General features: G+C 42.4%; 1 protein-coding gene across 1 annotated transcript in view; it reads left to right on the top strand.

Annotated features, from left to right (window-relative positions):
* ATRN (attractin) overlaps nucleotides 1-22,361 on the top strand; it is a 165,901-nt gene that overhangs the window by 41,385 nt on the left and 102,155 nt on the right. Inside the window, exons 4-10 of the mRNA XM_086611323.1 lie at nucleotides 6,933-7,061; nucleotides 9,345-9,550; nucleotides 12,176-12,344; nucleotides 13,717-13,807; nucleotides 16,228-16,471; nucleotides 17,962-18,145; nucleotides 20,562-20,716. Coding sequence (XP_086467449.1) covers nucleotides 6,933-7,061; nucleotides 9,345-9,550; nucleotides 12,176-12,344; nucleotides 13,717-13,807; nucleotides 16,228-16,471; nucleotides 17,962-18,145; nucleotides 20,562-20,716 — 1,178 coding nt within the window. The remainder of the gene's footprint in view (nucleotides 1-6,932; nucleotides 7,062-9,344; nucleotides 9,551-12,175; nucleotides 12,345-13,716; nucleotides 13,808-16,227; nucleotides 16,472-17,961; nucleotides 18,146-20,561; nucleotides 20,717-22,361) is intronic.

Genomic DNA, 22,361 nt, shown 5'->3' with positions numbered 1-22,361 from the left:
CAACCATTCACCCTGCACTGTCAGGGTCCCTAAACCTTGTTGCTCAACACCAAATCTACACGGTTTTTAAACACCTCCAGGGATGGGGACTCCACCACCTCCCTGGGCAGCCTGTTCCAATACTTCACAACCCTCTCTGTAAAGAAATTTTTCCTGATATCCAACCTAAATTTCCCTTGGCATAACTCGAGGCCATTCCCTCTTGTCCTGTCATTCATAACATAAGAGAAGAGACCGACCCCCATCTCCCTACAACTTCCTTTCAGGTAATTGTAGAGAGTGATAAGGTCCCCCTTGAGCCTCCTCTTCTCCAGACTAAACAGTCCCAGCTCCCTCAGCCGCTTCTCGTAGGACAAGTTCTCTAAACCCTTCACTAGTTTTGTTGCTCTCCTCTGAACCCACTTCAGCACCTCAAAATCGTGACATGTTGCTGCCCTGGGCACACGCAAAGGCTCTCTGCCTTCTGCTTTGTCCTCAATGCTTTTTCTGAACTAACCTGCAAACCCTGCTCACCCCTCACCATCAACTTGTCTTATATTGCTTAGAGCAAATGATCAGCTGATAACAGCATGGGGTTGCTAACGAGGATTAATTATACTGGCAAAGGTGCAAACCATGCTGAGTCAGTACTGGGACCATCACTGTTTCACATCTTTGTTGGCGACATGGACAGTGGGATCGAGTGCACCCTCTGCAAGTTTGCTGATGACACCAAGCCGTGTGGTGTTGTGGACACGCTGGAGGGAAGGGATGCCATCCAGAGGGACCTGGACAGGCTGGAGAGCGGGTCCAGAGGAGACCGCAAAGATGATGTGAGGGCTGGAGCATCTCTTCTGTGAAGACAGGTTGAGAGAGTTGGGGTTGTTCAGCCTGGAGAAGAGAAGGCTCCGGGGAGACCTTCCAGCAGCCTTCCAATACCTAAAGGGGTTACAAGAAAGCTGTAGAGGGGCTTTGGACAAGGATTTGTAGTGACAGGACACGGGGCAACGGCTTTAAACTGAAAGAGGGGAGATTTCCTTTAGATCTAAGGAAGAAATTTTTTACATTGAGGGTGGTGAGGCACTGGAACAGGTTGCCCAGAGGAGTTGTGGCTGCCCCATCCCTGGAAGTGTTCAAGGCCACGTTGGATGGGGCTTTGAGCAACCTGGTGTAGTGGTCTCCTTGCCCATGGTTGGGGAGTTGAACTAGGTGATCTTTAAGGTCCCTTCCAACTAAAACTATTCTGTGATTCTGTTTGTGTTATGAGAGTATCCAGAGGAACCAGTCAACCTAGAGCTGATGTTATACAGACTTACAGGAAGAAGTGGTCCTTGCCTCCAGCACGTATAGGCAGAGAACGAACTGCAGGTGTACGTGCTCTGCGTAAAGATGAAGGGACTGTTTAATGCTTAAGTTTTATGGCTCTGTTTGCTTCAAGGCATACGTTGGGTGTCCTTTGCTCATGTGCATAACCATGTTTTTACCTGTCGATGTTTTTGCTCTCCTCTGATGGAGCTGGCACTCAGCGTGTAATTAACTCTGACCTCCCAAATCAGTTTTTATTCTGCGTCCTGAGATAGAGAATAGGGGATATATAATATTACCACCCTGTGCTGGACTCTTGCAAAACAGGAATCGTGCACACACTCAGTTTGTAGAGCAGTCTAGGTGGCTTTTTGTTGTAGCAGCCTACCCTCTAAGTTTTTATTATTTTACTCTATTTGTTTTCTTTGCATCCACAATAACTTTTAGAGTATTGGTTAGGAAAAAAAAAAGGATTGGTATAAGGCTAGGACCAAATATATTTGGGATTTTGCTAGAAATGTATCTGCTGAGTGATGTTCCCTTGTGCACATTTACTCTGTGAGCCCATGGGTGAAGGCAGCTGGTTCTTGGATTGCATGAGAATTGATTAATCAAAATGTCGTTGTGGTAGAAAGACAGAATTCTTAGAGAAATGTACATGTGTTGTATCAAAATTGCTTTTGTTCACTAAACCTGTAATCTGCTTCAGAAACACCAAACCAATTTGATAAGATGGAGAAAGAGAGTTTCTATTTTAGGGTTTTGAGAAGATAAATCCTCTGAGTTAAAGCGAGGTCTGTAAAAGAAGTTTAGAGTAGAAAGTTTCTTTAGTTCTCCAGTTCCTCCGTTCTTTTCTCTTGAACTGTTTCTGATGGACTAAAGAATGCGATTTTGATTTTTTTCATGAATTCAAGTATCCTGTTCTGAGCTTCACCAATATTAAAGGATAACAAGAGACTTCAGGTTTTAGAAAAGGGAAAGGCGTTTGCACCAGGATCGATAGCATGATCTGTCTCTCCAGGACTAGATACTAAAATAATTTTTCAACTTTTAAAGTACTACTTCACTGTAACAGCAAAAAAAGGCGTTATTTCTTTTGAGGCTTCTCAGTCCATGTTCTCTTGAAACAGGGCTTTTACAGTCACACTCACAGTGTCACGTAAGCATATAAAAATTACTGAATGGCTCATGAGGCACATTTTAATATGTTTATGGTTTGTCCTTGTTCTACTGTCTCTGGAGGGAAGAGCATCATGTGAGAACTGAAGAGCTTTTTGGGGCCAACCCCCGTGGTCCGGAGGGCTCTGTGGGCAGGAGCTCGCCCTGGGCATCATCTGGGACTGTGCGTAGTGCAACAAGGGAAGATATTTTACCTTGGGGTGTTGCCAGCTCTCAATAATAAGTCCTTTTTTTTTTTTCTAAGAAGTGTCATTGTAATTGCTTCATTTCCTTACAAGTCCGTATTTGGGAGTCATCTTGCTGCACAGGAATCTTAGCTTTTCCTTTAAGAAAATCAATTTGAGATGTCTCTTTATTTTTAACCTTCTTTTTTATTTTTTAACATTGATTTATTTTTAGTCTCTTGTAATTTCATTTTTTTTAAATTTTATTTATATTTACTCTTGTGAGTATATTGATATGCGCAGACTGGTTTTTGATAAGAGAGAAATGGTGTCATTTTGTATACGCGTGTGTCCAGATGGGTCCAAGTATTTAAAAATTATGAGAAGAGAATGGTTTCTCATTGTGTTTCGATACATTGAGAATCCATCATACTACCAATATTTTGATTATCGCCTTTATCCTGTCACTTCTCTGTACTCTGCATTTTCCCCCTTTCCTTTCGTGGCTCCCATCTTCCTCCGTTCTGGCTGTTTTCTGCTCAGTAGAGCGTCTTACGCATTTGATCTCTGCCACGCTGGCAGGTCGTGTCTCAGGAGAAAATGATGAATACACCATCACCGTGACGCTTGCTTAGCAAGCCGAGGGAAAGTAAAAGAAGAGATGCCCTTGGTTTTAAATAATTCCCATTTTTCTATGGTGTAGGCGAGCGATGGAGAAGTCGAGTCTCCTGGATATTATTTTTCACTCTGCCACTGACTGTACAAATCCAATAGAAGTTGTTTCAGGGCAAAACAGAGGTTTGCTTTTCTACACCGAAGCACTAGTGTCATTGGAGAGCTTCGCTGAGTAGGAGTATTTGTTTACTTTGGAGTAGTGATGATTGTGAAATGTTTTGAAACCTTATAAAAAGAAACAGAAGCGGGACGTTGTGAAATAGGCTAATCTCGGCCAGAGTCGAGTCTCTGAGAGATTCTGGATTGTAGTTTAAAGGAAGTTTTGCATAATCCTTTATCATTTTGGTTTTGCCTACTGTTTTTTTTTTTTTCTTCATGGCAGATAATGTAAATTCTGTTTGTGCTGGTTTATTCAAAATGATGCTGTGCATGCACTAGTTTGTTCACGGTTTTCGAGGTTGAACCTTTCGAGGATCTGATCATAACCATTGTGTTGTGTTCTCTTCATGGCTTTCTCTGAACGAAATTACAGTCTATCTGTTAAGTTTCATCAGGATGTTTTAAACTTCTATGGGTGGTACAATGTCCTCGTTAGTGTCTGTGTGTGTGTGTATATATATATGAGTCATCAGAAAAAGATGGGAAGAGAGGAACAAGTAGTGAGAGCATCTGCTACGGAGGGACCTGTGTTCTTCCCTCACAAATCCCAAAATTGAGATTTCTAAGAGAAAAACAAATAATTGTCCTGTGCTAGTCCTTTTATTAAGAAAGGTTATTGGGGGGGATTTTTGTCTTCTCTCACTACAGCTATTCACTCTGTACTTTTATTCTTTGCTGCCGTTATTCTCCCCTCCCCAGGGCCTTCCAGTTAGATTACCCTGTAATATCAGTGATAAGTGCTGCAAGAGTAAGACAAAGAAGAATAAACCAGAACAAAAGAATTTTCTCTTGTCCCTGAGCTTACCCTCAATTATAGTCAGATGTCTGTTTTCCTTTGGCGGAGACATACCATCCTACAGTTTGTATTACAAAGGAAAACTATGAACCAAATACCAAGGAGAAGTTTATTAGCCTTTTTGTTCTTCAGTGGTGCGGGAGATGGTCTTTTGGGAGAGGTGATCTTCAGATCAGAAGTCTCAAATTCTAGAACGAAACAGGCACGTCTGAAACACGGAGAAAAAGGCAGTGAGTTTTGCCTTTTAATCACATATCCTTGAAATCTGAAAGAAGGCAAAATAATTGGCTTCCTCACAAGGAAATATTTATTGAGCTACACATCAGCAAATGTGCTGGAGTTGTTTAGCCAAAACACGGGATCAGGTTACTGCGTTTTTATGGCATGTTGGTAAAATGAAGGATTTTTTTTTTTGTCCACAATAAGACTTGTTTTGCAGGAAGGGCTATTGTACAATTAGCAGTCTCACCCTGCCGTAGGTGATGTGTTCATCTGTTACTCTCAATGCAGACACCCCACATCTATAGCAAAAGCTTTTGGAAAGGCTCACTGAGTGTCTGTGTTCTTCTTCGAGCGCACCATTGTGTTGTATCATGAGGACAGAAAAATTCAGGTCACAGAAAAGTGCTTTCCAGGCGATGTGAATGGGTTGCTGTGGATAGCTGTGGGTGTTTTCCTCGGGTGCAGCAACTCATTTACCCTGTCCTAGGGAGCTGTCTTCAAATACATTTGCTTTCTGTTCTGAATAGACGTGAAAAGAGGAAAAGTTACGTTTTTTTTTCGGGGAGAAATATTCTTTTCATCGTTGCTCTTTTAGTCGATGGCGCCTTCAGATATTCAGAAGTCGCAGGGCACGAAACCGGGCTCAGCTGCTTTCCCAGGAGAGCTGCCTTCAGTTCCCTGCCTGACACGCTCCGCTCTGGGGTTTGGAGTCTCTGCTTTTCAAAAAGCTTCAACTTAGCCTTTGAAAACAGGACTGAGGCTGGAGAAAGGATGGTTCTCTACAGGAAAATAACAACTGACTATGAAACGTGGTGGTAGAGAATGCACTTTGCTTGGGTAAAGACTTCAAAAAAAAATAGATTCAGTAGAGTTCAAATTTATGCTGGCTATTACAGAGGAATTACTTCTTTGTTTTGTTGTTGTCGGGCTTCTGTTAAAAGAAGGATAAACGTTCCTTTTCAGATACAAACTGTTTTGTGCAATAGGTAAATATGTAGTGGTTACTCTTTTCAAGAGACGTTTAGTCTTCTTTTCAGTTTACTCCAAGCATTTTGACAAACCCTTATAGAAATCCGTACTGTATCCAATCTCGCATACTGTAAATAGTCTTGCCCACCATCCACCCTTCTCTCCACCTAAAAAGCTGGAGAATCTAGCAGAACCTGGAAGGCTATAGAAAAACAGCCCCAGGTCACCAGAAGTGTGAAACAAAGAATGAGGTGAGCATAGTGAGTGTGACAGTCTTTTAGGACAGAAAAGACAATAAATGTGGATATGATGAGTCGGATGGAGCTTTGTAGAAGAGCGAGTGGCAGGAAGATGGTGAGTAAGAGTGGTTGTACTTATTTCTCATAGAGGAGGAGCCTGAGAGGCAGCGGTGGATGATCAGGTAGTAAGCGAGTGTAAGAAGTCCTTTCTCTACCATTGCAGAGATAAATTGTCAACCTCTCTGCTGCAGATTTTCCAGGTGAAAAGGGTGTAAGTGGTTGAGAAAGGAATTAGATAGAAGCATGGATGAATGGTTTATTTAAATGTACTGATTTGGGTGCATTCTCCAGGTCAAAACGCCTGAACTGTGGGTTTCTGGAAGCTGGATAACACGTCGTGAAAATGCTCTATTCTCACTTTATTTGTCACAGTCTTTCCCAAGCATTTGCCGTAGCCTGTAGTCAGGAGGAAATACTGGGCTCCACAGACCTTTAGCTTGGCTTGGTACAGCAGTTTTTATGCTTTTGGGATACATTAATTTCTGTTTTCAAACATGCCACCTGGTTTTAGGGATGAATCCTGTTTAAATCACAGCAGAATAATAAGGGAGGGAAAGTAGGTTTTTGGTAAGAATAACTGGAATTCTAGACAGGTTCAGGTTTACTCAGGTTAAACACTTACAATATACATTTATCTTTCAGAAGAACCAAGCTGATTACTTCAGGGTTTTCTATTAGCATTCCTTTCTGCAGCCATTTGTTCTTGTAGACCAAAGTCGTGCGTGTCGAGGGCAGCAGTAATGCTACTCTTGATAGCCTTGATACCCTAATTCGTCTGCACTCTTTGGTCTGTAACATAGTCACTGTATTGCAGATAATTAAGCTAAGTGAGAGGGTTTAATAAACTAAGTCCCTGAAAAATGTGGTTTTGTCTTTCTGAGAGGGTCTTGAGGGTTCTTATGCCTTTGAGAATGGGGTTGTTTTGAGGGTTGATCAAGAATGCATATTCACAATGTTGAGAGATTTTCATTTGAATGTTTAAGGAGTCCTGTTGAACAAAAAACCATCTGATAACATCGTGCTATGAAAACGATGATTACTTTACACAAATTCATTACACTTCAAATAGGTGCAATAAATACCTTGAGTTTCAATTGTTTTATTAATACTGATGCATTTACTATTATTACTTTGAAAGAAATTTCACTTCTAACATTGTTGGTTGTTTTTTTCTTTCTTTTCCAGTGGTCTTATTGTTCCTGAGAAAGACAGCAATGAAACAGTACCAGAAGTTGTAGCTACTTCTGGATATGCTCTTCTGCATTTCTTCAGTGATGCTGCCTATAATTTAACAGGGTTTAACATCACATATAAGTAAGTAGTACCGCTCCAAAGTGATGTTGCAGCTTGAGCAAAAGGAGGTTTTCTCTTTTCTCAGTTTTGTTTTGAAATAAGGGATTGCCATTGAAGCGTGTAATTATGAGTAGATACTTGAATTTAGATTTTTTAATCTTTATTATACCCTTGCAATGGCTGATAACTGTAACGTGCTCAGCATTAACTTGAGTTGTCAATTGTAAGCGTGGGCAAATGTTTGCTCAAAAAAACTTCATATTATTTATTTTATGTTGTTACACTTATTTGATCCTATTTAGTCAACCAGAATTGATGTATTTTGTGCATGTATGTGCTCTTACACATTTTTCAGAGGTGCTTCTGCACAGACACACTTTTGCATACGCGCACACGTCTCACGAGGGGCACTGAACTGTACTTACTTTTGAGGATCCTCAAGCAGTTTTCTTTGAGATGCTCTTTCTTACTCAGTCCTCGGATTGAATCTCTTAATCTGGCTTATTTTTAGTCTGAAATGGTTTTGTTATGTTCTTTGGTTCATATTTTGGATCTTATAGGTGGGTGCGTTCTCTTTGCTAACATATATTTAGTCCTCATTGGTAAGCTTTAGCTTTTTAAAAATAATTCTAGGGTACTCCCTAAATCACTGACTGCTATTAGAAAGGTTTTGTTTTGAAGTAAATGATCTCAGTGTGGACATACTGGCAGAGATGGAATTTCTTGCTTCTGGTGGGGATCATGGGCTTTGAATTTTGTGCTCCTACAGATACAAATTATGTTTCTGCTGCACTGGGAGATTTTAATTTGGGTGCAACTTGCGGAAGTTCTCACCTCTCTTTGAAAAAAAAAAAAATCAGCTGCAAAAATCTTTGGTCACAACTGACTTTTTGCATAAATTGAAAGTTTTCCTTAAAGCTAGGTGCTTAGTTTTTTTTGAATACCAGTTTTGGTGCATTCATCCTTATTAAGCACTTAAATATGAAGTCCTAGAAAAAGTCAGACCCCCTTGAAAGGTCCAGAAGAAGATGAGGAGCCTTTGCAAAGTCACCTGAAGCATAATAGCTGAAGCAGTAGCATTTTGAAAGTCTGGCTGATACCATAAACCATGCCACCATCTACTGCCAGCTGTCGTTATTGCACCAATGTAATACGGCAGAGACATTCTCTTATTAAAGAAGAACCTGCCTTTTTTGGGTTCCTTTAAGATATTGTAGTATTTCTCTAACTCTTCACTTGATCATTTCAAACAATTTTCAGGTACTGTTTTGTGTTCTGTTTCTTCTGTGTGTTCTAGTCATGCAGTTTCCTCTTAACGTTTTTGCAGAGAGTAGATAAAAGGGTGTGTTTGTTTCTTTTCAGTTTAACAGTCTTTATAGTTACTACTGGACATGAGTACTCGACAAACACTTGTGAAATTATGATCTTGGAGCCATTGGATCTTGATCTTGGATATTAGGAAAAAATTTTTTACCATAAGAGTTGTAGAACACTGGAACAGGTTGCCCAGAGAGGTGGTGGATGCTCCATCCCTGGAGACGTTCAAGGCCAGGTTGGATGAGGCCCTGAGCAACCTGATCTAGTTGGAGATATCCCTGTTCCTTGCAGGGGGGTTGGACTAGATGACCTTTGAAGGTCCCTTCCAGCCCTAACCATTCTATGATTCTATGATTGACTCCACATGTCCCATGACAGAGAGAATATTGGGTAGTAATCCCCATCTGTGAGTGATACTGGTTGATACACCAACAAAAACTGGGATTTGGAAATGAATAGGGTCTCTGAATTTGGATCTTCACCAAGGATGTATGTGGTTTTGCTTCAGCTACATTGCAGACGTTATAATATCAGAAATGATTCAAAACAGGCACATCTTTCCCTCGGGATTCATCTCAAGTGTGTTCCCTTGGTAAGCAGATCCCAGAATAGCACTTAATTGTGAGTAGTTTAAGTATAAATTGCACAGACACCACAAAAGCCTTAAGCGCTGATGAGATTCTTCACTTACTGTTGGGCGTTTTAAGGCAATTCATTTGCTTTACAAATGGCTAAAAATCACGTTGATAATTTTTTCAGAGGAGTTGTAAGGTTAACTCATTAAGTGAGGCAGCTCTGGAGATGTTAAACAGAGAACAAATCTCTCCAGGTCCATCACATCAGGTTCTAGGTGAGTGGCTCTTGTTGGTTTGTATGTTAACAGCTGTATTAACATTTATTCAGCATCGCTGTCGTATTTGTTAATGAGAGCTGCGGCTTCGGAGGCTGTTTCATTACTGACAAACCTTCTTTCCCTGATGTTCGCAGTTTCAATATGTGTCCCAACAATTGCTCCGGCCGAGGAGAGTGCAAGCTCAAGAACAGCAGCGATGCTCTTGAATGTGAATGTGCCAAATACTGGAAGGGAGAAGCTTGTGATATTCCCTACTGCACAGATGACTGTGGGGCTCCTGAGAGAGGGCACTGCAGCTTTAATGATACTAAGACATGTTTGTGCTCTGCAGGCTGGCAAGGTGAGTCTCCTGATTAATACGGAGAAGCTCTTGTTAAGAGGTTGCCTTCTCTATGTATGGCTCTTGCAGTTTAATTTGGAGTATTCAAGAATGTTCTGCTTGACAAGTATTAACATTTTGACTAGGAGCAGTGTCTGCCTTTTCATATCAAAAGATCATAATTTGTTTGCAGCAAATGATTTTAAAAGCAATTATGCTACCATTCAAAGCAGTACCAACCTGTTGTGTCCAAGCATCAGCTAAAAACTTTAAAGTGGGCACCTAAAGCAAAATTTGAGTAGTTAACCTGTTTGAACAAACAAAATACCATGTTCTCGTGTCCAGATGTGCTTGTCAGCCATGTCAGTCTTAGCAACAGTTTGGACCAAACATACAGGTTTTGTTTGCAAAGATACACTGTCGTGGAAGAATTAGTCTTATATGAAGAGGAATATTAGTCTTATATTGCTATCCAGAGGGACCTTGACAGGCTGGAGAGGTGGGCCTGTGAGAACCTAATGAAGTTCAGCAAGGCCAAGCGCAAAGTCCTGCATGTGGGTCGGGGCAATCCCAAGCACAAGTACAGGCTGGGCAGAGAATGGATTGAGAGCAGCCCTGAGGAGAAGGACTTGGGGTGCTGGTGGGTGAGAAGCTCAACATGAGCCGGCAATGTGTGCTGGCAACCCAGAAAGCCAACCGTGTCCTGGGCTGCATCCAAAGCAGTGTGGCCAGCAGGTCGAGGGAGGGGATCCTGCCCCTCTGCTCTGCTCTCGTGAGATCCTCCCTGCAATGCTGCGTTCAGCTCTGGGGTCCCCAACACAAGAAGGACATGGAGCTGTTGGAGCGGGTCCAGAGGAGGCCACAAAGATGATCCGAGGGCTGGAGCACCTCTGCTATGGAGACAGGCTGAGAGAGTTGGGGCTGTTTAGCCTGCAGAAGAGAAGGCTCTGGGGAGACCTTCCAGCAGCCTTCCAGTACCTAAAGGGGCTACAGGAAAGCTGGAGAGGGGCTCTTTACAAGGGCATGTAGCGATAGGGCACAGGGCAATGGCTTTAAACTGAAAGAAGGGAGATTTAGATTCGATCTAAGGAAGAAATTTTTACACTTGAGGGTGGTGAGGCACTGGCACAGGTTTCCCTGAGTTGTGAATGCCCCACCCCTGGGGTTATTCAAGGCCAGGTTGGATGGGGCTTTGAGCAACCTGGTCTAGTGGTGTCCCTGCCCATGGCAGGGGGGTTGAACTAGATGAGCTTGAATGTCCCGTCCAAACCAAACCATTCTGAGATTCTATGAAATGTAACCAGCTACAGCCCTGGCAGCATCTGCTGTCACTACTCAGCTATGCTGAAAAACCCAAGTGTGTTAGGCACTGTGGAAAGAATCCAGGGCAGCAAAATGAGCATCCTAAGGACAATGTACCCAGTACTGAGCTTAGCATGTCTGCGCCTCAGATATAAAACCAGCCACAGGTAATATAGCACAGGGCTGGAAGACCACATCCTTTTATGCAGTGCGGTGCCTCCTGATGCTTTTTTGGAGTCTGGTTGTGCACTGACGGCAAAGGTGGGTTTAGGTTGGCTCAGTTTTGAGCGTACCCCTCTTTTTTTCCTTGTCTTTCATTTCTGTAGCAGATTAATGTGTAAAGGGGAAAAAAAAACAAACTCACAAGCCAAAACAACTCACCAGAAAAACCCTGAAAAGACCTAAAACAACCTATAGCAGAATGAGATGCACGCTGCTCTCCCCTTTCTTATTCTGGAGCTTTTTTACATCTGAAAATAGTCACTCTACCTCAGAAACCAGGAGTTTTTCAAGGATAATAAACCAGATTCTAGTCTGCTTTCCTAACATTGCTGCTGGTAGAAACTCGGCAAAAATGAGCGGATGCTGTCTCTTACAGTGAAGACCATAACTCTGTTCCGCTGTGTTTTGCTTTTATGATTGCCTAGAGGCTGTCCTGATAAACCTATTCCCTTTTCAAGGCTTGAGCCTCCTCAGCAGGTTCTGTGCTCTCTGTTGTCTGTAGTAACCCTGTGCATGTGGATGGGCATCACTGAGAAGAAGGGAGAGCATCCATGTGACGTGTTACTTTGCTGAGACCTTGCAGCTTGCTGCTCCCCTTCTGCCATGCCATGGGGAGCTGTGAAGGGAAGCCTGGCAGTCAAAAAGTTGGTTTAAGAGCAGCAGAAATACAGAAAAAAATAAGAGGTGAACAAGTCACAAAAATGTATTGCTGAGAAGGAGAGGAAAGAATAGAGGGGAGGAGTAGCCATAGACCCGTGAGTTTTCATAGCATGCTGCTGGGCAGATCTGCTGAAGCTTTCACAGGTTGTGTTGGGGCTTCTGTGGGCACGCAGTAGGTAGGTAAGTGCTGGAAGATACCCTCTTAGAGTGGAGTGGGAAGGGGTCTGTACCAAGCCCCTTCCTATTATCATCGCAGGGGAGAACAGAGCAGTGTCTGCTGTGCTGCGTCACTAATTCATCTAGTCTGGAATTGCTTTCAAGTTCAGAAAACAATTTTAAATTTGAAGTATGTCGTTACAGTTGGGAGGTTGCACACCAGGTCCATCACAGATTGCTGGTACGGGGAAGGAAATGAGGATCACAGCTTTGACCTGACTTCATTTTTAAACCTTATTTTCCCAGGTCCTGGCTGTTCAGTTCCTGTTCCTGCAAACCAGTCGTTTTGGACAAGGGAGGAGTACTCTCTTCCAAAACTTCCTAGAGCATCTCACAAAACCATAATCCATGACAATAAAATGTGGATTGTTGGAGGCTATGTCTTCAATCATTCTGACTCTCAGAAGGTTTTAGCGTGAGTATAAACCTAGATAATAAAGTCTGGGTGGAACACCGTAGATTTGAGGATTATTTTTAGAAAATGCCATCCGACAAGCTCTGCTTTGGCCTACGCTCCTCCTTCAGGGGAAAACAGCAGTAACGAAAACTTAGACTCACGTTTGAGATGCTGGAAAACGCTGCTAAAGAGTGCTAATTTTGGAAAAGCAAAAACATAAAGTTCTTAATGTCTAGTGAATTTTTGATTCATCTGCTTCTGATAGCATTCTACTATTCACTGTGTATTTCTAGTCTAGCTTCTAAATTACATCTGACCTCGGATTGGAAGAGGGTAGTTTTGCTTCTGTGTTATTAGCCCTTCCTTATATTATATCTCTATGACTTTAGAGCGTTTGGCTCCTTAATTAATACATACTGATTACTGTGGATGTTTATGCATGGTGGATGGGATACCAAGCAGCGAGCGACATTTAGGATGAATACGTTCATGCAATTAGTTGAGGAGTTTTAACAGTAACTAAGATGTGAAACAATAATTGTGTACCTCACAGAAATCCCCCATGAAGAACATTTCAGGCTTCCTCTTGAGTTTGATAATATTTGGGCAGATCTAGGCAAAAACTGGTTTTTTTTCCCAGAGATAGCTGCATACTTCGCTTTCGTGGACCTACGCGAGAGCTGTGTGTTCTGCACTCGGGTCCAGAGGTAGTAATTCTTGTAGGGGAAGTTAAAGAAGAGCTGAAGATGCACACTTAGTTGTAGAACAGTTGCTGATTACTTCCATAATTTATACTTTCAAAGTCATGCCTGATTTTTCTGCGGATACCCTGTGGTTTCATTGAACACTTCTCAGAGGTGATTTTATCTTATAAGTCTGCAAGCCTGGCGAGTATAGTTTTTTTTTTTTTTATCTAGAAAGCCACGGGCCACTTCCAGGGCAGAGGATTTATCTTGTTTCAAGTTCACAGAAAAAAACACACTTGAATGACAAAGACAGAATTAAAAGTGCCTTTTAAACACTGGCAGTTGCTTTTTTTTTTTTTTTTTTTTTTTCCCCCTGAGCTTAGTGTAAACTGTTTCTGCTCTTTTGGGTGGATCATGTGGTGCAAGTTGTCATAGCTTAATAGACAATACATTAGCTCTTGGTTTTGCATGGGAAAGAAAACTCAGGGTAAAGCAAATCAATATGTGAACATTAAATAACAGAACAGCCTTAATTGGATTTTTTTAATCCATAAGAAGTCTGTGAGTGCCTTCTGCATGCTGAAATTGTAGTAGGACTTTTTTTAAATAAAATAATTTCCCACAAATCCTGGAAAGGATGAGCAGTAATTTTCTTGACTTGATTATCTACTTCTCAGATAATCTGATTAATTTTTGTTATACAGGTATGACCTTATTTCTGAAGAGTGGCTTCCACTGGCCAACACTGTGAACTCCGTAGAGATGAGATATGGTCATTCATTGGCGTTACATGAGGTAAGTTCAGTGCTGCAGACTCATTTTCCAGCTGATTTTCCCCTTTTGTCTCCCTACTCCCACCCCTTTCCACGGATCAGTCTTGCTTTGGGAGAAGCATATCTCCTTCAAACTCTTCTTCATGGTTATCCCAGTCTGCGTACTTAAACCCCAGAGAGTCCGTGGGCTGGTATCCTGGGAAGTTTTCAGTGCCTTTGCTTGCGTGTGCCGCCTTTGCCCATTTCTCAGAGATTTTAAGGCTGACTGAGGTCAGTGAGTCCATTATTTCCTTCTTACTGTCTGCTTGCAAGACATGCCTGACAGCTGGACTTTGCTGGACTTCATCTGGTTCCCCAGTTGCCTTTTGTGTAGACCACTTAAATATTTTTATGAGCTACTGTGTCCAGTGCACAAAAGCAGAGCTACTGAATTAGGGATTTTTTTGGGAGCCTGCTCTGCTGCTGCAGTAGACTCATGAATCTACATTCTTCCAGCATCTGAAATGGCAAGTGGATTCGACTGTTTCTTACCTCATTTCTCACCTGCATGCCTTGCTGCAGGTGCAGGCCAAGTGAGAGCAGAATGGTAAAGTCTTTGATAAGGAAATGAGCTAATCCTTTACTGACCTTTGGTTTTGAAATGTTAATTAGCTCATCAAGTGCAAGCTTATATAAAGCATAAATCGTAAACACTTGAAAAATGCCACCCAACCCGGTTTACAAACAGAACACTTGAAGAACTTGAGAAGGATGGAAAGTCCTACCTGTAATGGTGTCGTGGGTTAGGTTGAACCCCACCACACATCCGGTCACTCCCCCTCCCCGCCCCCCCCCCCCAGAATGAGGGAGAGAATTAAAGGATAAACGGGAAACCTGTGGGTTGAGATAAGAACAATTTAATACAGATGATTTAATACACAGTGTAGATGCTCACCACCCCCTCGTATGCGAAGCCCGTCTCATCCCAAAGCTGCAATCCCGGACAAACGTGAGGCCCCGAAATAGAGAGAGGCAGAGAGAGAGAGTACTCCGAGAGTGGGAGTACTGGGAGAGAGAGAAAAAGAAAGAAAGAAAAAAAAAAAAAGAGCAAAAGCGCAGCAAGCGCAAAAGAGCAAAAGCGGCGACAGAGCCAAAGCGCAAAAGCCCTTCTGTCCGGCTGCCCCTCACTTTTATACTGGGCATGACGCTGCGTGATATGGAATACTAATTGGCCAGTTTGGCCCTCCATCTTAAGTTCCACCACAAATCACAAGGGGAATCGTGTCCCCCTTGTCCCAACTATGCTCCCCCCTTATCCTGCCGTGCTTCTACACTCCGGCACACTGAAAAGTCCTTGGAGTTTCACATCCAACCGCAAACATCAATTTGCTATCAGCATTCTTCTCAGAGCGAGCCTCTGAGTAAAACCAAAACACGGAGCTCTTCTAGCTGCTAAAAAGAAGAGCTAACCCGGTCCCAGCTAAAACCAGGACAAAGGGCTTGATGCACATTCTGCAAATAACTGTTGAAAAGTAGGTACGATAACTGGGTTTACCATCAGTGACGGGCAGTGGTTCTCAGGAATTTTCTAAGAAGCACCAGCTATATAGAGAACTTCTCTTTCCAAGAGTACCACTTTGTCAGTAGGGAAACAGGGCTCCACCACACACTTTGGTGGATTCATGACTGACTCTCAGATGCCTGGAGAAACCCACAAAGGAAACTATCTAGAGTTTTGGAATGCTTACAGGATGATTAATAAAACCCTGTCTAACTGTCCAGGCTTCCTTCTTTCCAAAGGGTCCTTGTTTTTTGTCAGTGCATTAACTTGGAAGACACAACTTTTAGCGTACAGACAAAGGAATTTGCATCCTATCTGCCTTTCTTACTAGCTCTCTTCCACTGCTTGTATTTGCAAGCTGTGGGAGGGATTCAGCCTGCTTATTAAATCATCTGACTTCAGGTGCCTAACTTTGGGTGCCTTTGGGAGCCTCTGAGCTCTGTTTATACTGACAACAGACCTAGTCAATACAGGTAGTGAAACCTGGAGAGCAAGTCAGCTCACCCCAAAGTATGCACATGTTCCCTGCTTTTCATAGGTCGAGTTGTTCTCTAGGCTCCACTGTATTTTGTAGTGGATGCTTAGACACTTGGCTAGCATACAGGTGCCTAAATTTGGGTATCTGTCACCTGTAAGGTCAATCCTGCCCCATGCACCCCTTCCCCTTCCTGCCTTGATGTAGGGTGAATTGTGGATGTTGAAGGTATTCTGACATCACGGACTTGGGTACAAACCTGGGCAGCCGTGGTTGCTTACATATCACACGTGACTGGTGAAGGAGATAGTTTCTCAAGGAGAAACTTAGGCTGAGAAGATGAAATATAATAACTTCATTACTTACATATTAGCTGTTTCCTAAATGCCAAAGTTGTTGACTTCATTTTAAATCTCACTTCTTTCAGGATGATATATACATGTACGGTGGAAAAATAGATGCAACGGGGAACGTGACCAGCCAGCTGTGGGTGTTCCACATTCCCACCCAGACCTGGACTCAGGCGACACCAGAAGCCAAGGAGCGGTACGCTGTCGTTGGCCACTCGGCACACATCGTCACCCTGCAAGACGGCAGCGCGGTCATGCTCGTCATCTTTGGGCACTGTCCTCTTTACGGGTATATCAGTAACGTCCAGGAATACAACGTGGGTGAGTGGGGCTTATCTACCATTGGCTTCAGTTTTAACAGTTGGTTTGAAAATTATTTGAACGGTCCATATTCACATAGCGAAACAAGGACAGAAGTTTTCCTCCTCTTCTGTTTGTATTTATGAGAAGTTCAATCTAACTTCCTGTGTTTGTATAACACAGACAGTGAACAGTCAGCCTCGTGCCTCCGGCTTTATACAGCTTGTTAGGTCCTGAAGACAAAAAAGCTGTAATTGAGGGACAAAGAAGGATAACTGTGAGACAACTTAATTTTCCTCTCTCCCTCTGACAAAGCATAGACTTTTGAAATTATTTTTTGTATCCTGCGAATACAAGGATAGCTGTAACAATTCAGACCAAGTACCCACTTAACCTGCTGATACCTGTGTCTCCAGCAGTGGTGATTAGCGAATGCTTAGGGGAACAGGGAGTGACTTTCTGGACTTCTGCTTGCCTCTGTTTGGGAACAGTCCAAACTCTGACTTCAGAATCCAGAGGTTTCCAGTGTCATGGGTGGAGAAGTGTAGGAAGCTCTCCAGATGAACCGAACTTCTCCCTAGCTTAGCTGCTCTGAACTGGCTCTGTGGAGGCATGTGCCTTGCACCGCTGACCAGGTAGAGAACGTAGTTAACCACAGGAAGTTCACAATGTCAATGGGCTGGTTATTGTCAGACATAGTGGCCCTATCTGTGCTTTTGGACCTACTATTCTTGTCCTTCAGTCATCCTGATCCAGGGGATCTACTGGAGCCTCTACCACTTGGCTGGTATCTACATGAGCGAGCTTTGTTCCTGTAGGAGAAAGCCAGAGAAAACCAGATTCGGTTTTCTGCTGTTCTGGTTTTCCCACATGTGGTCTTGCAGACTATTCAGTTCCTTTACCTTTGGTGTGCCTGATGTGCCCTGGAGTTAGGAAGCCTGTGTAGGGTTTCGTTCTGCACTTGCTACAGAGATTTGGTGTGTGATTTAGCATTTTTGTTTCAGTTGCCATTATATTATGTCTAGAGTGCTTCAAACCAATGTTATTTTAGTGAGTGAGATATAGGATCATTAATCATGTATTAGTTTTTAACTGCAGTGTTCTTCACAGTTATACTTAACTTGGCTTCAATGCTGCCTGGCTTTATATATATATATATAAAATAAAAGTGCTCTCGGGTGCCATTCCAAATCAAGCCATGGTACTGGCATTTTCATGTCACTGAAATGCAGTATATTATTTTTATACTTTTTTATCTCTCATTTACTTAGCTTGTCTGCAAAATGTAATAGATGACTGTAGAAGAGATGTTTCTGTTTTAATTAAAAATATTTGACAATACTTCTTGACAACAAACTCCATGAAGGGGAGTATTTTTGATATGAAGTGATAGAGACAGTATCTAGATCTGAGTCGAGGGAAACCCAATTTGTTTCCCACCAGATTTGTTGACAAGTCGTTAATGGAGATAAATTAACCATGTTTTGTCACTCATGTTTTTCATTTCTCAGCCACAAATAAATGGAACATTTTACAGACGAGCGGAGCTTTGGTGCAAGGAGGATATGGGCACAGTAGTGTTTATGATCCAAATACAAGGTCAATTTATATCCATGGAGGTTACAAAGCGTTCAGTGCCAACAAATACAGGCTAGCAGATGACTTGTACAAATATGAAGTTGATTCCCGTATGTGGTAAGTAGTTCTTCCTCCTGTATATATCACCCATCATTTTTGTGGTGGACAAAAGGATGGGGCGTTTAATAAGGATACAGTAGTACATAGTTACATGCATTCAGGATGGATAGCATGCTCTTGTATCTGTTATTTTTATGTCCCTTTATGAATGGAGTATCATATAATCACATATAATCAAGGCTGTGAATGAGCCAAGAAATCCATTTTAATCTATTGTTGTACTAAAGATGAGAAGAAAAATATTTGATGGGATTTTCTTGCCAGCAGTACAGACTGTGCATATGAGTGCAGTTACTGCAGTTGAGTGAGTGATAATTCATTCTGCAGTTAAGACCGCAAAAGAATTTCTATTATAACCTCATTTTCTTCTGGCTCTGTAACTGCTTGAAACGTTCGTTTCTTAAGCTGAAATCTTCTGTGATTTGTTTCTGCCCAAAGGTGAGTTTTATTAAAAAGCTATAGCAAAACTTCACAACTTTGACCTATAGGGGTGAAGTGCATTTTCCTCAATTTTGTGTTTATCTTAAAAGTTGTTTTTAAAGGCTCCTGACAAAAAGGAGACTATCTTTTGTATTGGCACATGTAAATTTGAGTCACGATATCTCCTTTTTTGAGAGTTTAAACCAACTTGTATTTCTGTAACAACTGTTTGTGAGTCTGTACTGATAGAGTGAAGTAACTAGTGACTAATTTCCAAAAACCTCCCTCCTGCTCCGTCGTACGTGCAGTCATAGCTGCGCTTCCCTTCTTGGTTCATTTGATGCTCCACGTCAGCCGTGGAGCGGGCAAATCTGGCCGAATAGGCAGAAAATGTCACAAATGTGACAATGTTCTTCCAGACTACTGCAGCACCAGCTTCCTTTCATCGTGTTTATTTTGTCAGTCTTGAGAGGACTGTCAGAGCAGTTCCTGTGATTTCACGAAGGGCAAAAAAGCAGTCCCCTGATCTTTAGTTTAGCAGGCGTCTTTCTCCCCGTGTTCCCTCCGGTGTGTTGACTGGCAGTTTCCCAGTGTGAACACTGGAGCCCTGGCAGGGACAGAGCAACGCTCAGAAAGCCCCTGTGTGCTGCGATACTGCTGCTCATGCATCAGGAATGGGTCCCTGGTCCAGGCCGTTGATAGACCCTTTGCTGAATATTTCATTGTGAAAGTCTGGGCTTCAGCACGCGTGGCATTCCACAGAAGTGGTGTGACACCCTGAAAAACTGTGACACCGCTGCCTGCGACACACGTGTGGTCGCATCAGGGTTTTCCTGCCGTCCCACCCTCTCAAAATAGTAGGGAAGTTCTACAAAGGGTGACCCTTTGTGTTCAGTGCCGTTAATCATGGTGAATAAAGGTGGGGTTAGTGGCGAGTTTGATTAATGCTCATTGATCAAATGAACATTTTTGTATATATGCATATATGTGTGTGTGTATATATATATGAATAATCTGATCATTTTAACGAAGATGATGCGAGGGCTGGAGCACCTCTGCTATGGAGACAGACTGAGAGAGTTGGGATTGTTCAGCCTGGAGAAGAGAAGACTCCGGGGAGATCTTCTAGCAGCCTTCCAGTACCTAAAGGGGCTACAAGAAAGCTGGAGAGGGACTTTTTGCAAATGTAGTGATAGGACAAGGGACAATGGCTTTAAACTGAAAGAGGGGAGATTTACATTAGATCTAAGGAAGAAGTTTTTTACACTTAGGGTGGTGAGGCACTGGAATGGGTTGCCCAGAGAAGTTGTGGCTGCCCCATCCCTGGAGGTGTTCAAGGCCAGGTTGGATGAGGCTTTGAGCAACCTGGTGTAGTGGAAGGTGTCCCTGCCCATGGCAGGGGAGTTGGAACTGGATGATCTTTGAGGTCCCTTCCAACCCAAACCATGCTGTAATGATATGATTTAGTCATGGATATGAGACGTTCAGTTTTGCAGGTATTAAGCTGCGGGGCTCTGTTATCGGCAGCTGCATAGATTTCCTTAAACTAGGTTTGTTAGTTTTGAGCAACAGATGATGCTCAGTTTGAAAGAATTTTTCAGGTTACTATAACATGAGAGTTATTATAAAATATTGGAGTCCTCCCAGGCAGTGTCTCTATCAGCAGGTTTGTCTGACCATACTCAAAAACCCAGTTAGCATCAAACTTGATAATCCCTAGTGAGGGCATTGATGATTTTAAGATCCATAGCTTTGGAAAGAGACCTTCATGTTTTCCCTATAAATTGGCAAGCAGATGGAAACATGGGAGAATGAAATTACAGAGAGCTCAGAGAAGGAATTTTTTAACTATCTCATTAGGAAGTAGTTTAATACTGTCCCCTCTCCTTGTCCCCACACCCCTGAAACCTTCTTCAACATGGATTTATGGATTGTTCTGTCTTTGTCGGGTACTAATCAGTTTTATTTAATACCTCTATTTTTATTTCTGAAGGACGATTCTGAAAGACAGTAGGTTCTTTCGCTATTTGCACACGGCTGTGATAATGAGTGGAACCATGCTGGTGTTTGGAGGAAACACGCACAACGACACCTCCATGAGTCACGGCGCCAAGTGCTTTTCTTCGGATTTTATGGCATATGATATTGGTAAGTTCTCGCAGAAATAAAGGAATTCTTGGATATTCAAAAAGAGCTGCCTTCAGAATGAGTAATTTACATGCTGGGTGTATTATACCAAATGCTGCTAAGCATACTGCAGAAGAATGTGTAATCAGGAGAGGCTCGTTCAGCTTGCGACGTATTACCGAGCAAATGAGCTGGTGCAGTGATTTCTAGGCAAATACAGCAGCAGTTGTCTGGTCAACAGTTTAGACACAACCTTGGGCATTAAAAATTATTATTTCTTAAACAGAAAGTGTATTGTTCTGCCGTCTCAGCCATAAAGCTATCGTGCTATTTCAAATGGGTTTTAATCTGTGATTTATCAAAAAGGCAGGCTGATAGGACAGTTCTGAGCAGTGGATGCTGCTGAAGCTCAACTCGGAGGTTGCATCCTCTTGTTTTAACCGCGAGCTGGCTGACTTGTTTGGCTGTGCTGTTTGTAATGTCAGTTTGTTTGTATGTGTGCTTTATAAGCATAAATATCCCCATAAGCACTATTTAACAATAAAGCCAAACGATTAGATTTTTATTTGAAAGGGTTGGGTTTAGACGAGTTTGAATAGCCAGGAGAGGGCAGCATTTGTTTGTGAATCCAAAGTCCAGAGACGATGCTTCCAAGAAGAAAAGAAGAAATTACATAAAAGAAGGTGCATGCACATCCAGATAATTCACGACGAAGAAAAACACCGTTCTGTACTCATATCACATTCTGCCTTCTGCTCTCAGAATCCCTTAAATGTGGGCTCTTCTGATTGATTCCCTGAAATCGTCATGTAAACCTGAATTCTCAGGGTGACTGTCCCCTGAGATGTCACTCCTGGCTTGCGAAAGAAATATGCAAGTGAATGGATTACTCTTGGCAGTGGGGTTTGGCGTCATTGAGCTATTCTTCTGTCTGTTACAGGGATCGTTCCCTTCTGCTTCCTGGAATTTCAAGTCATATCTCTGGGGAATTTGTTGTATGCTCCTAGCTAGCTTTATTTTGAGAGGTTTTTTTCCTTGAAGAACATTTAAAACGAGGTATTTTGAGTGTCAGAACAGAGTAATTTTTTTAAACTTGTATAGCAGTAGCGATACATTTTTCTTCCTACGTTTTGCTGTCTTCTCTGACCTGTTGAACTCTTTGATGTAAAACACAAATTGCATTAATTTGATAAAATACGTCAATAGCGATGCTCATTTTGATTCAGTTTAGTTCTTGTTACGTGAAGTAGACGTTGTAGTTGGCTTGCTCAATCCTTAACTGTTTTACACTGAGAATTACAACTTGCACTGATTGCACTTCATGTGACAGGGATGGGAGGTGTGCTGGTGCTCTTGAGTACCCTCATTCCTTAAGGCAGAGACTCTCAGGCTAGAAAGAGCAGCTTTTTTTCGGAAAAGATGACCAATTTTTCTATTCTTGTCATGGCAGCGCACCTTATGCAGAATTTACTGTATCCATTGGTCCGGGAACACTACCAGGATTATGTTAGGATGTTGGCTGATCAGTAGTGTCACAGCAGAAACACCTACTTGATGGTTCTTTATGCATGATCTCTGCAGTAATTACATTGATCACATTCGTGTAGGTCTGCATGGGAATAAGCCCATACACTGTGGGGAAGACCCATGTGGCCATGCCACCATG

The sequence above is a fragment of the Tauraco erythrolophus genome, chromosome 5 (genome assembly GCF_009769465.1).
Source record: "Tauraco erythrolophus isolate bTauEry1 chromosome 5, bTauEry1.pri, whole genome shotgun sequence".
NCBI classification, from domain to species: domain Eukaryota; kingdom Metazoa; phylum Chordata; class Aves; order Musophagiformes; family Musophagidae; genus Tauraco; species Tauraco erythrolophus.
The sequence above is the reverse complement of the archived record's forward strand: the minus strand, read 5'-3'. Positions and strand labels throughout refer to the sequence as shown.